The 12,906-nt window shown below is 45.1% G+C and overlaps 1 protein-coding gene across 3 annotated transcripts in view; it reads left to right on the top strand.

Moving 5' to 3' along the window:
* Gnptab (N-acetylglucosamine-1-phosphate transferase subunits alpha and beta) overlaps positions 1-5,937 on the top strand; it is a 73,582-nt gene extending 67,645 nt beyond the window's left edge. For all 3 annotated transcript variants that reach the window (XM_037196850.1, XM_028880301.2, XM_028880300.2), the window contains 2 exons: positions 2,343-2,433; positions 4,879-5,937. In XM_037196850.1, coding sequence (XP_037052745.1) covers positions 2,343-2,433; positions 4,879-4,956 — 169 coding nt within the window. In that variant the 3' untranslated portion in view covers positions 4,957-5,937. The remainder of the gene's footprint in view (positions 1-2,342; positions 2,434-4,878) is intronic.
* The last annotated feature ends 6,969 nt before the right edge of the window (positions 5,938-12,906 follow it).

The following is a 12,906-nucleotide window of genomic DNA, read 5'->3' as shown; positions in this document are numbered from 1 at the left end:
TAAAGACATAGTTTCTCTGTCTAGGTGCTTTTCATATTCTATTTTATCCTAAAGTTTGTCTTTACACTATGTTCCTACACTTACTTGTCTAAGTTTTTTTTTCTAGTCTATATCACTACGTTCTACCTTCCTTATTTTTCAAAGATAGAAATTAAGAGAGAGACAGAAAGAGAGAAATCTTGATAGAGAGGATTCTACATTACAGTCTTATATTCGGACATCCTTCCACTCCCCTTTTTCTTTTTCTCCTGAGGATAAAACCCCCTGCCTTATTTTACTTTTTTCACTACAAAACCGTACCAATCCAGCCGCTTACTGTCAGGGCCTAACTCTCACTTTCGCCAAGTACTCTGGATTTTCTTTTTTCTTGTCTTTGTCCCTGTTCACTGGCGCCATCTGTAGGGGGCCATCCCACCCCCACTTTTCCCCAGAGTACTCTTGTGTAGGAGCAGCAGGAAATATTAGAAGTAAAGAGGGGAGAGAAACAGATAGAAAATACAGGATAGTCTCAGGAGGTCCTGGGTCCTAATCCATCGGGCCCTGTCTCTGCCCTAGAGTTTTTAAAGGAATGCCAAGGGGTGGGGCATTCCTCCCCCAGCACAGCCAAGTGCAGACCATCTCAGACCCCTGCACTCAGGCCTGTGGTCCAATCACCCTCTTTATGCAGACCTGCTGGGTAAAGCCACGAGGAAACCCAAATGGGCGCCCACAAGCATGTACGTGATGTGTTTTGCTGCAGCATTTTTACATTGTTTACTCCGCTCTGTCCTGTTTCCTCACTTTCCATCCCTATCTCCCCATTTTCTCCTGTTGTCCTCTTTTCCCACCATTAGCACCCCTTATTCCCTCATGATATATGTGTTCCCTTAGCTCCTATCCCCCACCCATGTAGGAATTTTTCTTTCCCCCTCATGAAGCTTTTTAGCTTCATAACCTGGATGCACACAAGAATGTTCAGATTAAAATCTAGGATCCACATTTAAGAGAAAACATGCATTATCTTTTTTCTCTTGAGAATTTCCAGTTGTGTCCATTTTCTTGCTATTATCACAATTTCATTTTTCTTTATGGCTTGGTAAATTCCACTGTAAATATAGACCATATTTTCTTTATCCCTTTACCTGTTGATGGACATCTTAACTCCTTCTGTGTCTTAGCCACTGTGAATGGTGCATGGGTACACACAGCTATGGTGGTGATCCCACACACATTAGAGTCAATGAGCTGGCTGTGTCTTAGCCACTGTGAACAGTGCAGCGGTACACACCACTGTGGTGGTGACCCACTGAGCTGCCTGTGTCTGGTCACAGGAGAGAAAGAACCACATGTGGAAGAGTGTGACTTAAACTGGAGAGACGTCTGTTCCCAAAGAGTGGTCAGAATCTGGGACAAGGCGAAAGCCCATGTATAGTAGTTATTAGTTTATCTTTCAGGCCTAATGCTAAGCATTTTTATTCACTGTTCGTAACAGTTCGTGATTTCCAGAGTACAGGTGAGAGACTGTTGTGCTCCCTCCCTCTCTCTGTCCCCAGCTCTTGTCACTTCCAGGCCCCCTTCATTCCACCCTCGCCTTTGCTCTATTTCTCTTTCTCATCGCCCTAAGACAGCCCTTCCTTCTTCCCCATGCCTCAGCTTACACTGGACATGTGCCTTGTCTGTCTGTCCTTTCACAGCCTCCATCTTCACCCTGATTGTAGGGCACACCCGTACCCCCACATTTCATCTCCTTGCCTGAGAGCTTTGCAGGCAAACCTCATTTCCGGAGCAGCCTCGGCCCCTGGCAGCTGCCTTCCTGTGGCTCCGCTTGTCCCAGACCCCACGGGCCCCGCTCGTCACTTCTGCAGGTCTTGGGGTGACTCTCCCTCTGTCACTGTTGCTCCCCCTTTTCAGGCAGCCATCTCCCTTCTCAAGGCTAAGGGAAAACGTGACTCTGTGGGTGCGGCTGTCCCCAGTTCTCTGAGGGCTTCCCACAACACTTTCCTTTTGGTAGCTCATGTTTCTAACCACCTGATTGATAGCATGCCAGTGGCCCTGCAAGTTTCTAAACACTTTCGGGCAGAAACTTGTTTATCCTTCGGTATCCAGGAACTTTTTATCTCCTGAAATAAAGGAATGTGAATGAAAAACGTTATGTTAAAGTCTACAAGGACTGTTCTTTGGAAGCCGAGGAAACGTTTACTATCAAAGTACAGTATTTATTATAAAATAACAGATCTGAACTTGTGTTAGAAATGTGTATTTTTAGTAATATTTTAAGGTTTACTATGGATAGTATATTTTTACCTTACGTATGCACAGTATGATATTGTAAAAATCAGCGAATAACTTTTGTCTTTGAACAGGAGGGCATATCGAGACAAGTTGAAGTTTTGGACCCATTGCGTACTAGCAACATTGATTATATTCACCATATTCTCATTTTTTGCTGAACAGGTAAGTTTTCTATAGTTTACGTAGATCTTAAATCAGTATTTCTGGGTGGGCTGTGTCAGCATCTCTTAGAACATGATATAAATTCATTCCCACAGTCAGGTATAAAATCCCAGTCCTTGGGAGGTTGGGTCACAAGTTTGAGGATAACCTGGGCCGCTTAGAAGTTGGGTTGAAAATCTGCACCATCACCCCCCCCCCCCCCCCCCCCCCAAAAAGGAAAGGTAAAGCAGTTACACAAACAGAACATGTAAATTTTTCCTCTTGGCTTATAGCTGTCCGCGTGTCCAGCACGTAAAGTCATTCTGTACTCAGCCAGCCTAGCGGTCTTTCATTCATTTATCTTGTCTTCCCTTTTACTTACAAACTCAGGGGGTTAACTGCGGACCTCAAAGTATAACTGCAAAGTCCTAGTTCTGGCCCCAACTTTGCCTAGAATCCTTATGTGGAACTAAGTTTTCTTAGGTGTCTTCTCAGGTGCCGATGGCCCTGTGTGTCCCTGCACACACACCCACAGCCCCCTCACAGTCCTTTGAATTGCCTGATTGCCCTTCCTCCTCTGTCATCCTCGTCCTCGTGGGCTCACTTCTGTCCACCTGGGCATCCATCCCACCTCCTCGGTGAGGGTCCAGAGAGAGGAGGAAGGTGTAAGGGATGATGATGAAACGGTGAGAGAATCTTCACTGAGCTACAAGTGTAAAAAACACTGAACACAGGAGGAATGAGGAACGAGGGCCCACCTGACTGGAGCAAGCCCAGAGGTCTCCTCGGCCTCCCGAGGAGGTGCCTGCTGAATGGCGCTGCTCATCACTCACAGGAAATGCACACTGGGAAGGAAGAATGTAAGCACTGAGAGCTTTAGGATCGGTGATGGCCTCCTGCCATGGACTGAGGAAGAGTCCGGGTTGAGTGAGTGAGCAGGACCGTCAGTACGGCACCTTCACCTGCCCTCCAAGTAGCAAGACTTCTCTAGATCTTTGTTGCCATGTTCTTGTAGGGGAAAAAAATAACCCATCAGCACCAATATAGCCCCCCCCCCCCTCAGGAACTTAGCAATCTGCACTCACGTGTTTTAAGCTGAAGGAGGAAAGAGACTTGGCTGAGGTGAGCCACAGGGAGTGTTGTAAGGAAACATGAAGACCAAGCTCTCTCTTGTGTCATTTGTATTAGGAGGGAACGGAGCTGGAAAGATGGGAGGGGAAGAGAAGGAAAAGGAAGATCCCTCCATGCTTCTCCAACACCCTGCTCTCCACCTGTTCAAGTCAGGTCCTTCTGTCTGTCTTCACCCTTACCACCCTCACAGACAAACAGTGATCACTGCTCCTTCCCCAGCTCATTAATAGGATTGCTCATAAGGCCCAGGCTCCACCCCTAAAGGGAAATGGCTGGTCCGGTGTATACGGGAAGAGGAAAGATTAAGTCGGCATTAGGGAGCCACATGGAAATCATAAAAACGTAGATGGGCCAGCCTGGGCTACCAAGTGAGTCCCAGGAAAGGCGCAAAGCTATACAGAGAAACCCTGTCTCAAAAAACAAAAACAACAACAACAACAAAAAAAAAAACGTAGATGGGTTATTCCTCATAGCAGCTTTACAATAAAGGTTAGGTTTCCCATTTCAGATATAGCACATGTAAACTGTTCTTGAGAAAATAAAAAATAAAAAGAGAGAGAGAGAAAATAAATATTATTCAAGTTCTAAACAACACATTTATAAATGAACTATAAAATAATTTTTTGTTTCTTATGTGTGGGGGTGTTTTGCGTGTGCATGTTCCTTTGCTCCATGTGCATGCAAGTGCCAGCGAAGGCCAGAAGAGGGCATTGGATTCCCTGGAACTGGAGTTGCAGACAGGAGTGAACCACCAGATGGGCGCTGGAAATCAAACCTTTGTCCTCTGCAACAGTAGCCAGGCTCTTACCTGCTGATCCGTCTCCCCAGCACCTAGAAATGAACTCTTTGCGTTGCATCCCATTCATAACCGTTGTCTTTATTTTCAAATGACTGTTGATAAGTATAGATAAAAAAAACATTGATAGGATTTTAATGCAGTTTTTTAACTGTCTCATAAAAAAAGAGTTTATTCAAACCTGGAATTAGCGTTCTAATGATTAAACAGCAGAAGTTCAATTAACCAAAACAAAATACGAAACTGTTGAAAATAAATGCCTTTAGCAATGGCTATGTAAAGTCTCTTGTTGCAGAGAAATGAACCCTGGGCCAACATAATTTTAGTCTCGCATCTCTGTGGGCACACACTAACCATATTGACTATAGCACTAAGCAAAACTAGCGATTACTTTTGTTTTTGGGGAAGTGTAAAAGGAACTCGTATTAGATTGTGGCAATGATCAGGAATGTGTGAGTCACAGAAGGAACGCCTGCTACACCAATACTCTTTCATCAATATGGAAAACTCATGCTTATTTTCTGTCCTCCAACTTGCAGATAATTGCTCTTAAGCGGAAGATATTTCCCCGGAGGAGGATACACAAGGAGGCTAGTCCAGATCAAATCAGGGTGTAGAAGATCTTCATTTGAAAAATCACCTACCTCAGCGTCTTCTGAGCATCTCACACCTCCCCATCCCAGGGGTGTCCCCATGATGCAGTGCACAGACACAAGGGTGTCCCCATGATGTGACACATAGACACAGGGGTGTCCCCACGATGTGATGCACAGAAGGCCTGCTCGGAAGCAGGGACAACATGCAGACCATGTTCTTCTGCAGCATGAATACAGCCCATTGCCCTGGAATTCATCAGCACACTTAAAACTCTGTGTTGACGGCTTGTACAGCTTGTACTTTTAAAGGACTTGCCGAAGGACCCGTAGGCTTGTTGATGAACCCTCTCTGACAAGCTTCTGGTTTCCTCCAATGGTCACTGCAGCCTAAGAAGTCAGGCCAGCCTGGGAGCAAGTGCTGAGGGCGCCCAGGCTTTGCATTCCAGTCTTTTGGCATAAGTTTTCACTTTCCTCTTCTTTTATTCCTTTCTCATTTTAAAAAATAAGTAGCTACTAAGCTAGTTATTCTTGCTTCTGAAAATGATGCATCAGGATGTCCAACATGTTTGTATAGATCTTATTTAAATAATGTACAACTACCACTTCTTTTTAGCTTATCTAAATTATTGACTGGATTAACATTGAAGTGGTCTTGAATCACTAACAACTACTGAAGAGCTCGGGGATTGGTGGCGAAAGTACTCTGTCTAACTTAGTCCCTAGGATACTGGGATTTTGTCTGCAGGCCTAATTGCAAAGGGCTAGTGTCAAGTACCAATGCTACTCACCAGATGTAATTCTGTCTTGGGAACGTACGTACTCAAACAAAAGTGCCTCACTTTAGAAATGAGCAGTGCTTACGGCACCAGCACACAACTGTGGTGTCCAGTTGAAAATCCACCGTATCTTCCAACAGCTCACTTTCAGCTTACTCTGTCAGGACAGGAGTCAGCCAACTTTTTCTGTAAAAGAAAGAACAGAGAGTAAATAGCTTGAGACACATCCGTCTTTGTCAAATGTCTTCTCTGCTTCATTTTTGTTTTGTTTGGTTTTGGGGGTGGGGTTCTTTCATTTTATTTTCCTGAGACAGGGTTTCTTTGTGTACTTTTGGTGCCTGTCCTAGATCTCGCTCTGTAGACCAGGCTGGCCTCGAACTCACAGAGATATATCTACCTGGCTCTGCCTCCTGAGTGCTAGGACTAAAGGCATGCGCCACCACTGCCCGGCTTCTTTTCTTTTTATAAACAGCCAATAAAAAGATGAAAACTAGCGTTAGTTTGCAGCTATACAAAAACAGGCCCCAGCCAGACTTGACCGGCCATTGTTGGCAGACCGAGAAACAGCCTCGTTTTAACATATGGATAAACAAACCCTAACATTAGCCATGCTCCATTATATCATTATACAGTGGTTTTGTGGAGACCTGACTCCATGAGTCTGTTTTGAATTCTGACAGGTATCTTCGATCATGATTTCAATAGTATTCTTCCCAAATGGCACACATTTTTGTAACAAGAACTTGAAATGTAAATATTGTGTTTGTGCTGTAAATTTTATGTCTTTCAAAAACCGAAGTCTCATAAAAAAAAGATCACCATTTATTGATTTGAGAGTTTCATTACTAATATTTATTATGTATGAGTGTTTTTGCCTGCGCGCATGTCTGTGCACCATATGCGGAGATTGGACGAGGGTTTTGGATCCCCTGGAACTGGAGTTACAGGTGGTTGTGAGCCATGTGGTGCTGGGGTTTGAACCCAGGTCCTTGGAAGAGCAACTAGTGTTCTTAACTGCTGAAGCATCTCTCCAGCCTTATGCTTTGAGCTTGGAGTCTCTGAAGACTGGTGTTACTACTGTCCAGATTCAACAGTCTTGAATGGTTGTCTGTGGCGTGTATGGTTCTCAGATATAAAATGTGAAGTAATGTAAGGAAAGGTTAGTATCCTAGAGAATGTTGCTATCGCTTCTCCGCCTTTTGGCTAAGATCAAGTGGAGAATGTGGAGAATGTTGCTTTATGGGACGGGAGATAGAGTCTAAATGGAATTTGTCCGAGGAGGAAGGAGAAGAAGAGGAGGAGGAGGAGGAGAAGAGGAGGAGAGGAGGAGGAGGAGGAGGAGGAGGAGGAGAAGAAGAAAAAGAAGAAGAAGAAGAAGAAGAAGAAGAAGAAGAAGAAGAAGAAGAAGAAGAAGAAGAAGAAGAAGAAGAAGAAGAAGAAGAAAAGAAGGGATTTCTGGGTACTATATAAAAGCCAATAATTTATTTTGGAAAAGTTATAGATAATGGTTATTTGGATGTAATACAGACTTCTGCAGTTAGATGAGTATAAACTGTACCCAATGAGAAGTTTGGTAACAGTGGATAATAAAATGAAAGCAGTCATAGAATCATTTAGATAATGATTCAGCAGGTCGTTGGGATAGAATTTCATGAACAGTCAGTGGCCAGAAATTTTAAACTTTAGAAACATTTATTCAAGTAAAGTTCTATAAAAGATTATAATGTGTCTTAAGCTCATTTGTGGTATAAAAATACATGCTTGTGATCCCTGCATTCAGGAGGTTGTGTTAGGAGATTTGCACGAGTTCAAGGCCAGCCTGACTCCAAGGTCAAGGTGCTGCTGGTAGGTTCAGTTGTTTGCTGAGTGCTGACCTGCTTCCAGGTTGGCATCTTGAATGCTGTGACCCCCAGAAGTGAATAATACCTTGTGTGGACAGGGCAGATGTCAGAAAGACAATAGGGGCAGATTCTTTTCATCCATCCTTTTATAGGCACAACTAACCATGGTCACCAAGGTTCCGCCCTTGTGAGTTAACACCATTACATGGGTGATTATGTTTCACAGAAATCTGTCTGCCTCCTGAGTGCTGGGATTAAAGGTGTGTGCCACCATGACCATCTTAATGTGTTTATTTTTCATGTGGCCAGGGGAGGTATATACATGCCACAGCATGCCTCCAGAGGTAGAACAACCTGTCAGTTGTTCCCGCGACATGGATCCTGGGAAAGAAACTCGGGTCATCAGACTTGGCGGCGTGTGCCTTTCCATGCTGAGCAACCTCACCGGCCCTGGCAGTGTATTTTTCCAGACGGGCATGGTGGTGGCACACATCTGTCATTCCAGAATTCTGAAGAATAAGGCTGGAAGATAGTAAGTTCAAGGTCTTCCCAAGCTACTTAGCCAAGGGAAAGGGGAAGAGTGTGAGAGAACATCCCAGTTCCAGCCCCGTCTTAAAATTCTCACATTTAAATGGCAGTCAGTCTTTCCATTCAAGGCACCATGAAATTCGTTGGTAGGCACTGAAATGTGCTTGGGTTGTAAGGGACAGATGCACCTTAAACTTCTTAAAAAAGAGAGAGAGAGAGAGAGAGAGAGAGCCGGAGCCGGCTTTAATCCCAGCACTCGGGAGACAGAGGCAAGTGGATCTCTGTGAGTTTGAGATCAGCCTGGACTACAGAGTGAGTTCCAGGAAAGGCACAAAACTACACAGAGAAACCCTGTCTCAAAATAAATAAATAAATAAATAAATAAATAAATAAATAAATAAATAAATAAATAAAATTCCAGAGACATAGCCTATTTGATAATCAGTACTGTCCATTTGACAAGATCTAGAATCTTCCAAGAGGCAAGCCACCACTGGACACACCTGTAAGGTTAGGTAAACCATAGTGGGGAAATCCATTCTACACATGGGCAGCACTTCTGTGGTGGCCCAGATGTGAGGAAGTCTGAGGGGGAGCTCTATTATGGTCAATCCACGAGAGTCTATTTAATGAGTAATAGGGATTATTAAGATATAAATTAAAGACATACACTCACGAATACAGAACGGAGTAGACAGCTGAAGTCGTCCTCTTCTCCCTCTCCTTTTAAGAGGTCACATACAACAGCAGGAAGCCCTGTAGCCCAAGGTCATGGGCGGAGCAAATAGAGCTCTTACTTTGCCCGTTTGCCTAGCCTCTGCTGGTACCCATGGCTGCCCCTGCACTGATGCTGCTGTGGCTGCGGCTGCTGTCCTTTGAAAACACCTGAACCCAGCTTCTTCAGCCCAGACAGCACTCATCATCATTGGCTCTCCAGGAATCCCCCGGGCTTACAGTGCCACATTGGAACTGCTGAGGCTGGCACTGAGCAGCCACCAGATAGCTGGTGGGCAGACAGCCGTTGTTGGACTGCCCAGAGCAGATGGCGTAAGCCAGTCTAACAAATCCCCCTTTGATATATATTCATTCCACCAGTGACTTTCCTCCAAAGACCCCTGACTCATATACCCTGGCAGGACTTTTGCTCAACTCTGGCCATCCCTTCCTCTCTGCCGATGTCGGTTCTGTCCCCAGAATGAAGGCATGCCTCCTAACTCACATCCTTCAGAGAGCCCAGAGACTTCATCTCTGGTTCAGTCTAGAAAATCCTGATTGGGAATGAACACAATAGTTACTTTATTCTAGGCTCTGTCTCCTTCTGGCCTGAGAAACGGAGCCTTTCACTCACAGGAGGTTTGCAAAGTCTACAAGAGCACTACCCTCCCATGAAGCTGTGCGTGTGCGTGTGCATGTGTGTGTGTGTGTGTGTGTGTGTGTGTGTGTGTGTGTAAGAGCACTGCCCTCCTGTGAAGCTGTGTGTGTGTGTAAGAGCATCACCCTCCTGTGAAGCTCTGTGTGTGTGTGTAAGAGCATCACCCTCCTGTGAAGCTCTGTGTGTGTGTGTAAGAGCATCACCCTCCTGTGAAGCTGTGTGTGTGTGTGTGTGTGTGTGTGTGTGTGTGTGTGTGTGTGTAAGAGCACCGCCCTCCTGTGAAGCTGCATGTATGTAGAAGACCAAGTCCCTAGATCACCCAAGTTGAAGGCAAGCTGCTATATTTGAAAGTATTGCAAAATTCAAATCTGGTGATTAAAATGCAACCAACTTAAAAATGTTGCTATTGGGGGCTGGAGAGATGGCTCAGTGGTTAAGTGCACTGACTGCTCTTCCAGGGGTCTTGAGTTCAATTCCTAGCAACCACATGCTCACAACCATCTAGAATGGGATCTGATGCCCTCTTCTGGTGTGCAGGCAAACATGCAGCCAGAACACTGTACACATAATAAATAAACAAACAAACAAACAAACAAACAAACAAATAAATAAATAAATAAAATGTTGTTATTGAAAGCATAAGTGTTATAAATAGCACAGTAGCCAGGTGATGATGGCACATGCCTTTAATCCCAGCACTTGGGAGGCAGAGGCAGGCAGATCTCTGAGTTCGAGGCCAGCCTGGTCTACAGAGTGAGTTCCAGGACAGACTCCAAAGCTATACCAAGAAACCCTGTCTCAAAAGAAAAAAAAAGAGAGAGCGAGCACAGTAAGGACTCTGCAAATGTGGCCCGGTGTTAGAGTACTTACTCCACATGCACAAGGCCTTGGCTTAGATCCCCAGCACAGAAAAAAAAAAAAAAAAGTTAGTTCATTTTAAATGTAGCTCTGTAAGTCATAGTGGGTCCTTCCTTCTGCTCTCCCTCACCTGCCGACTTCACGTTGGACCTTACCCTGTACCAGCCACGCTGTTTGTTTTCACAGGTGGGCTGTGCGTGCCCCGGTTGGCCTGTGCCTGCAGACCACCTGTTCTACTTCTCTTGTCTTTTCCTTCTTATCCGTTCGTTAGTCTTCAGCTCATGCCTCGTGGTCTATCACTGGTGGTTTTTACCTGATGTCTCAGTCAGGGTTTCTATGGCTGTGATAAAATACCGTGGCCAACAGCAAATCGGGGCGAGCGGGGGCAGCGTTTATTTCATCTTACACTTCCATATCACAGCCAATCCTTAAGAAAGTCAGGACAGGAACTCAAAGGCGGGAACCCAGAGGTAAGGGTTGGATCAAAAGCCGTGGAGGAGAGCTGCTTACTGGTTTGCTCCCCGTGGCTTGCTCAGACTGCTTTCTGAGACGACTCAGGACCAATTGCCCAGGAGGTGGCACCACTTGCCAGGGCCTGGGCTCATCCATGTCAATCATCAATCAAGAAAATGTCCCCATAGGCTTGCCTGCAGGCTCATCTTTTGGAGGCATTTTCTCAAATGTGGTTCCTTCCTCTCAGATGATTCCTTAGCTTCTGCCAAATTGACAAAAAAATAGCCAACACATACTAAGACATTTTTAAATTGTTATTTTTATTTTATCCAGTATTACTGTAGGAGAGAGGAGACCATGCCACAATACATGCATGGGAGAGGCCAGAAGACAACTTTGTGAAGTCAATTCTCTTCTCTCTCTCTCTCTCTCTCTCTCTCTCTCTCTCTCTCTCTCTCTCTCTCTCTCTCTCTCTCTCTCTCTCTCTCTCTCTCTCCAGGTTCCAGGAATAGAATTCAGGTCTCCATGTTTCTGCAGCAAGCACCCACCTCCTGAGCCATCTCACTGGCCCTGGCCCTACTGAGACATCCACTAAGAGACTGATCTATCACATGGCTTCTCTGCAGAGTGAATGTGCAGTTGAACACATCTTTGCTAGCCTCTATTCACATAGTGTGTTGCTTGGCTACTTTTTATAAAATATGTCAGACACTTCAGAGCACCTAGAAAGATATTGTCAAAAATTACTTAGCCTTGTCAAATACACACATATACACACACAGAGGGGGAGGAATAGATGCACACATCATGTTGAGATATTAAAAATAATGTCTTCTCCACATGACCCATCTGACTCCTTTTCTGCTCAGCCCTCTAAGCTGCAGAACAAACAATGACTGTGTCACTCCTGAGGTACCAGAGGCAGCCTGAACAACTCCATTTCAAAGTCAGTTCCAGAAGACATGCCTCCAGCTTTATAAAAGACGACTGGGCGTACATGTGTGATTTCCCACCTCCACTTTACCCTACATGGGCAATCCCCACAGCTAGATGCCTAAATTTAGTCTAAGTTTTAGCTGCAGTGGGTCTCAACCTTCCTAATGCTCTGACCCTTTAAAACAGTTCCTCATGTTGTGGTTGTGGTGACCCCCCCCAACCATGAAATTATTTTGTTGCTACTTCATTACTGTGATTTTGCTACTGTTATGAATCATCATGTAAATGTCTGATATTCAGTATATCTGATATGTGACTCCTGTGGGGTCGCGACCCACAGGTTGAGAGCAGCTGGTTTTAAAGGCTGGGAAAAGGCTAAGAGCAGCTTTCTCATACTATATACACAGACCTTCTACAGTGGATGGGTAAGTTTCACAGCATTTCCAACCGGCCACCAGGTGGACACGCCAAGTGATCCCAGTGCTGGAGAGGTGGAGGAAGCAGAGGCAGGAAGATCCGAGGGACCCAGCCTAGCTTACTTGATGAGCTACAGGTACCAATGAGAGGCCCTGTCTCAAAACTACCAGGAACCTGAGCAATGACATCCCAAACTGACCTGTGATTTTTCACGTTACATGTACACACACATGCTGGAATACCCGTGTGTGTGTGTGTGTGTGTGTGTGTGTGTGTGTGTGTGTGTGTGCGCGCGCGCGCGCGCGCGCGCGCACACACACACACACACATTTTAAAGACTAGTCAATTCTCGCTGGGCGGCGGTGATGCACGCCTTTAATCCCAGCACTCGGGAGGCAGAGACAGGTGGATCTCTGTGCTTTCGAGGCCAGCCTGGGCTACAAAGTGAGTTCCAGGAAAGGCGCAAAGCTACACAGAGAAACCGTGTCTCGAAAACAACAAAAAACAACAACAACAACAACAAAGAGTGGTTCTTATAGCAACAATGAGTAAAAAGGAGTGAATTTTAGAATATTATAGTGTTGTACTTTTTTTTGTTACTGCAATGCTCAAACCTAAACAAAACTATTATGTATTGCCATGTCAAAGACCATGTCTGTGTGTTATCATAACTCAGAAAACGCAAATCGGTGTTTGGTTTACTCCTATAAGCCCAGCACTGTGGAAGCCAAGGCAGGAAGATTACCAGGCCTTTGGAAGCCAGCCTGGGTCAGAGTGAGACCCTGTACCT

The sequence above is a fragment of the Peromyscus leucopus genome, chromosome 18 (assembly GCF_004664715.2).
Source record: "Peromyscus leucopus breed LL Stock chromosome 18, UCI_PerLeu_2.1, whole genome shotgun sequence".
Lineage (NCBI taxonomy): Eukaryota > Metazoa > Chordata > Mammalia > Rodentia > Cricetidae > Peromyscus > Peromyscus leucopus.
Note: the sequence above shows the minus strand (reverse complement) of the source record. Positions and strands in the feature narration are given on the sequence as shown.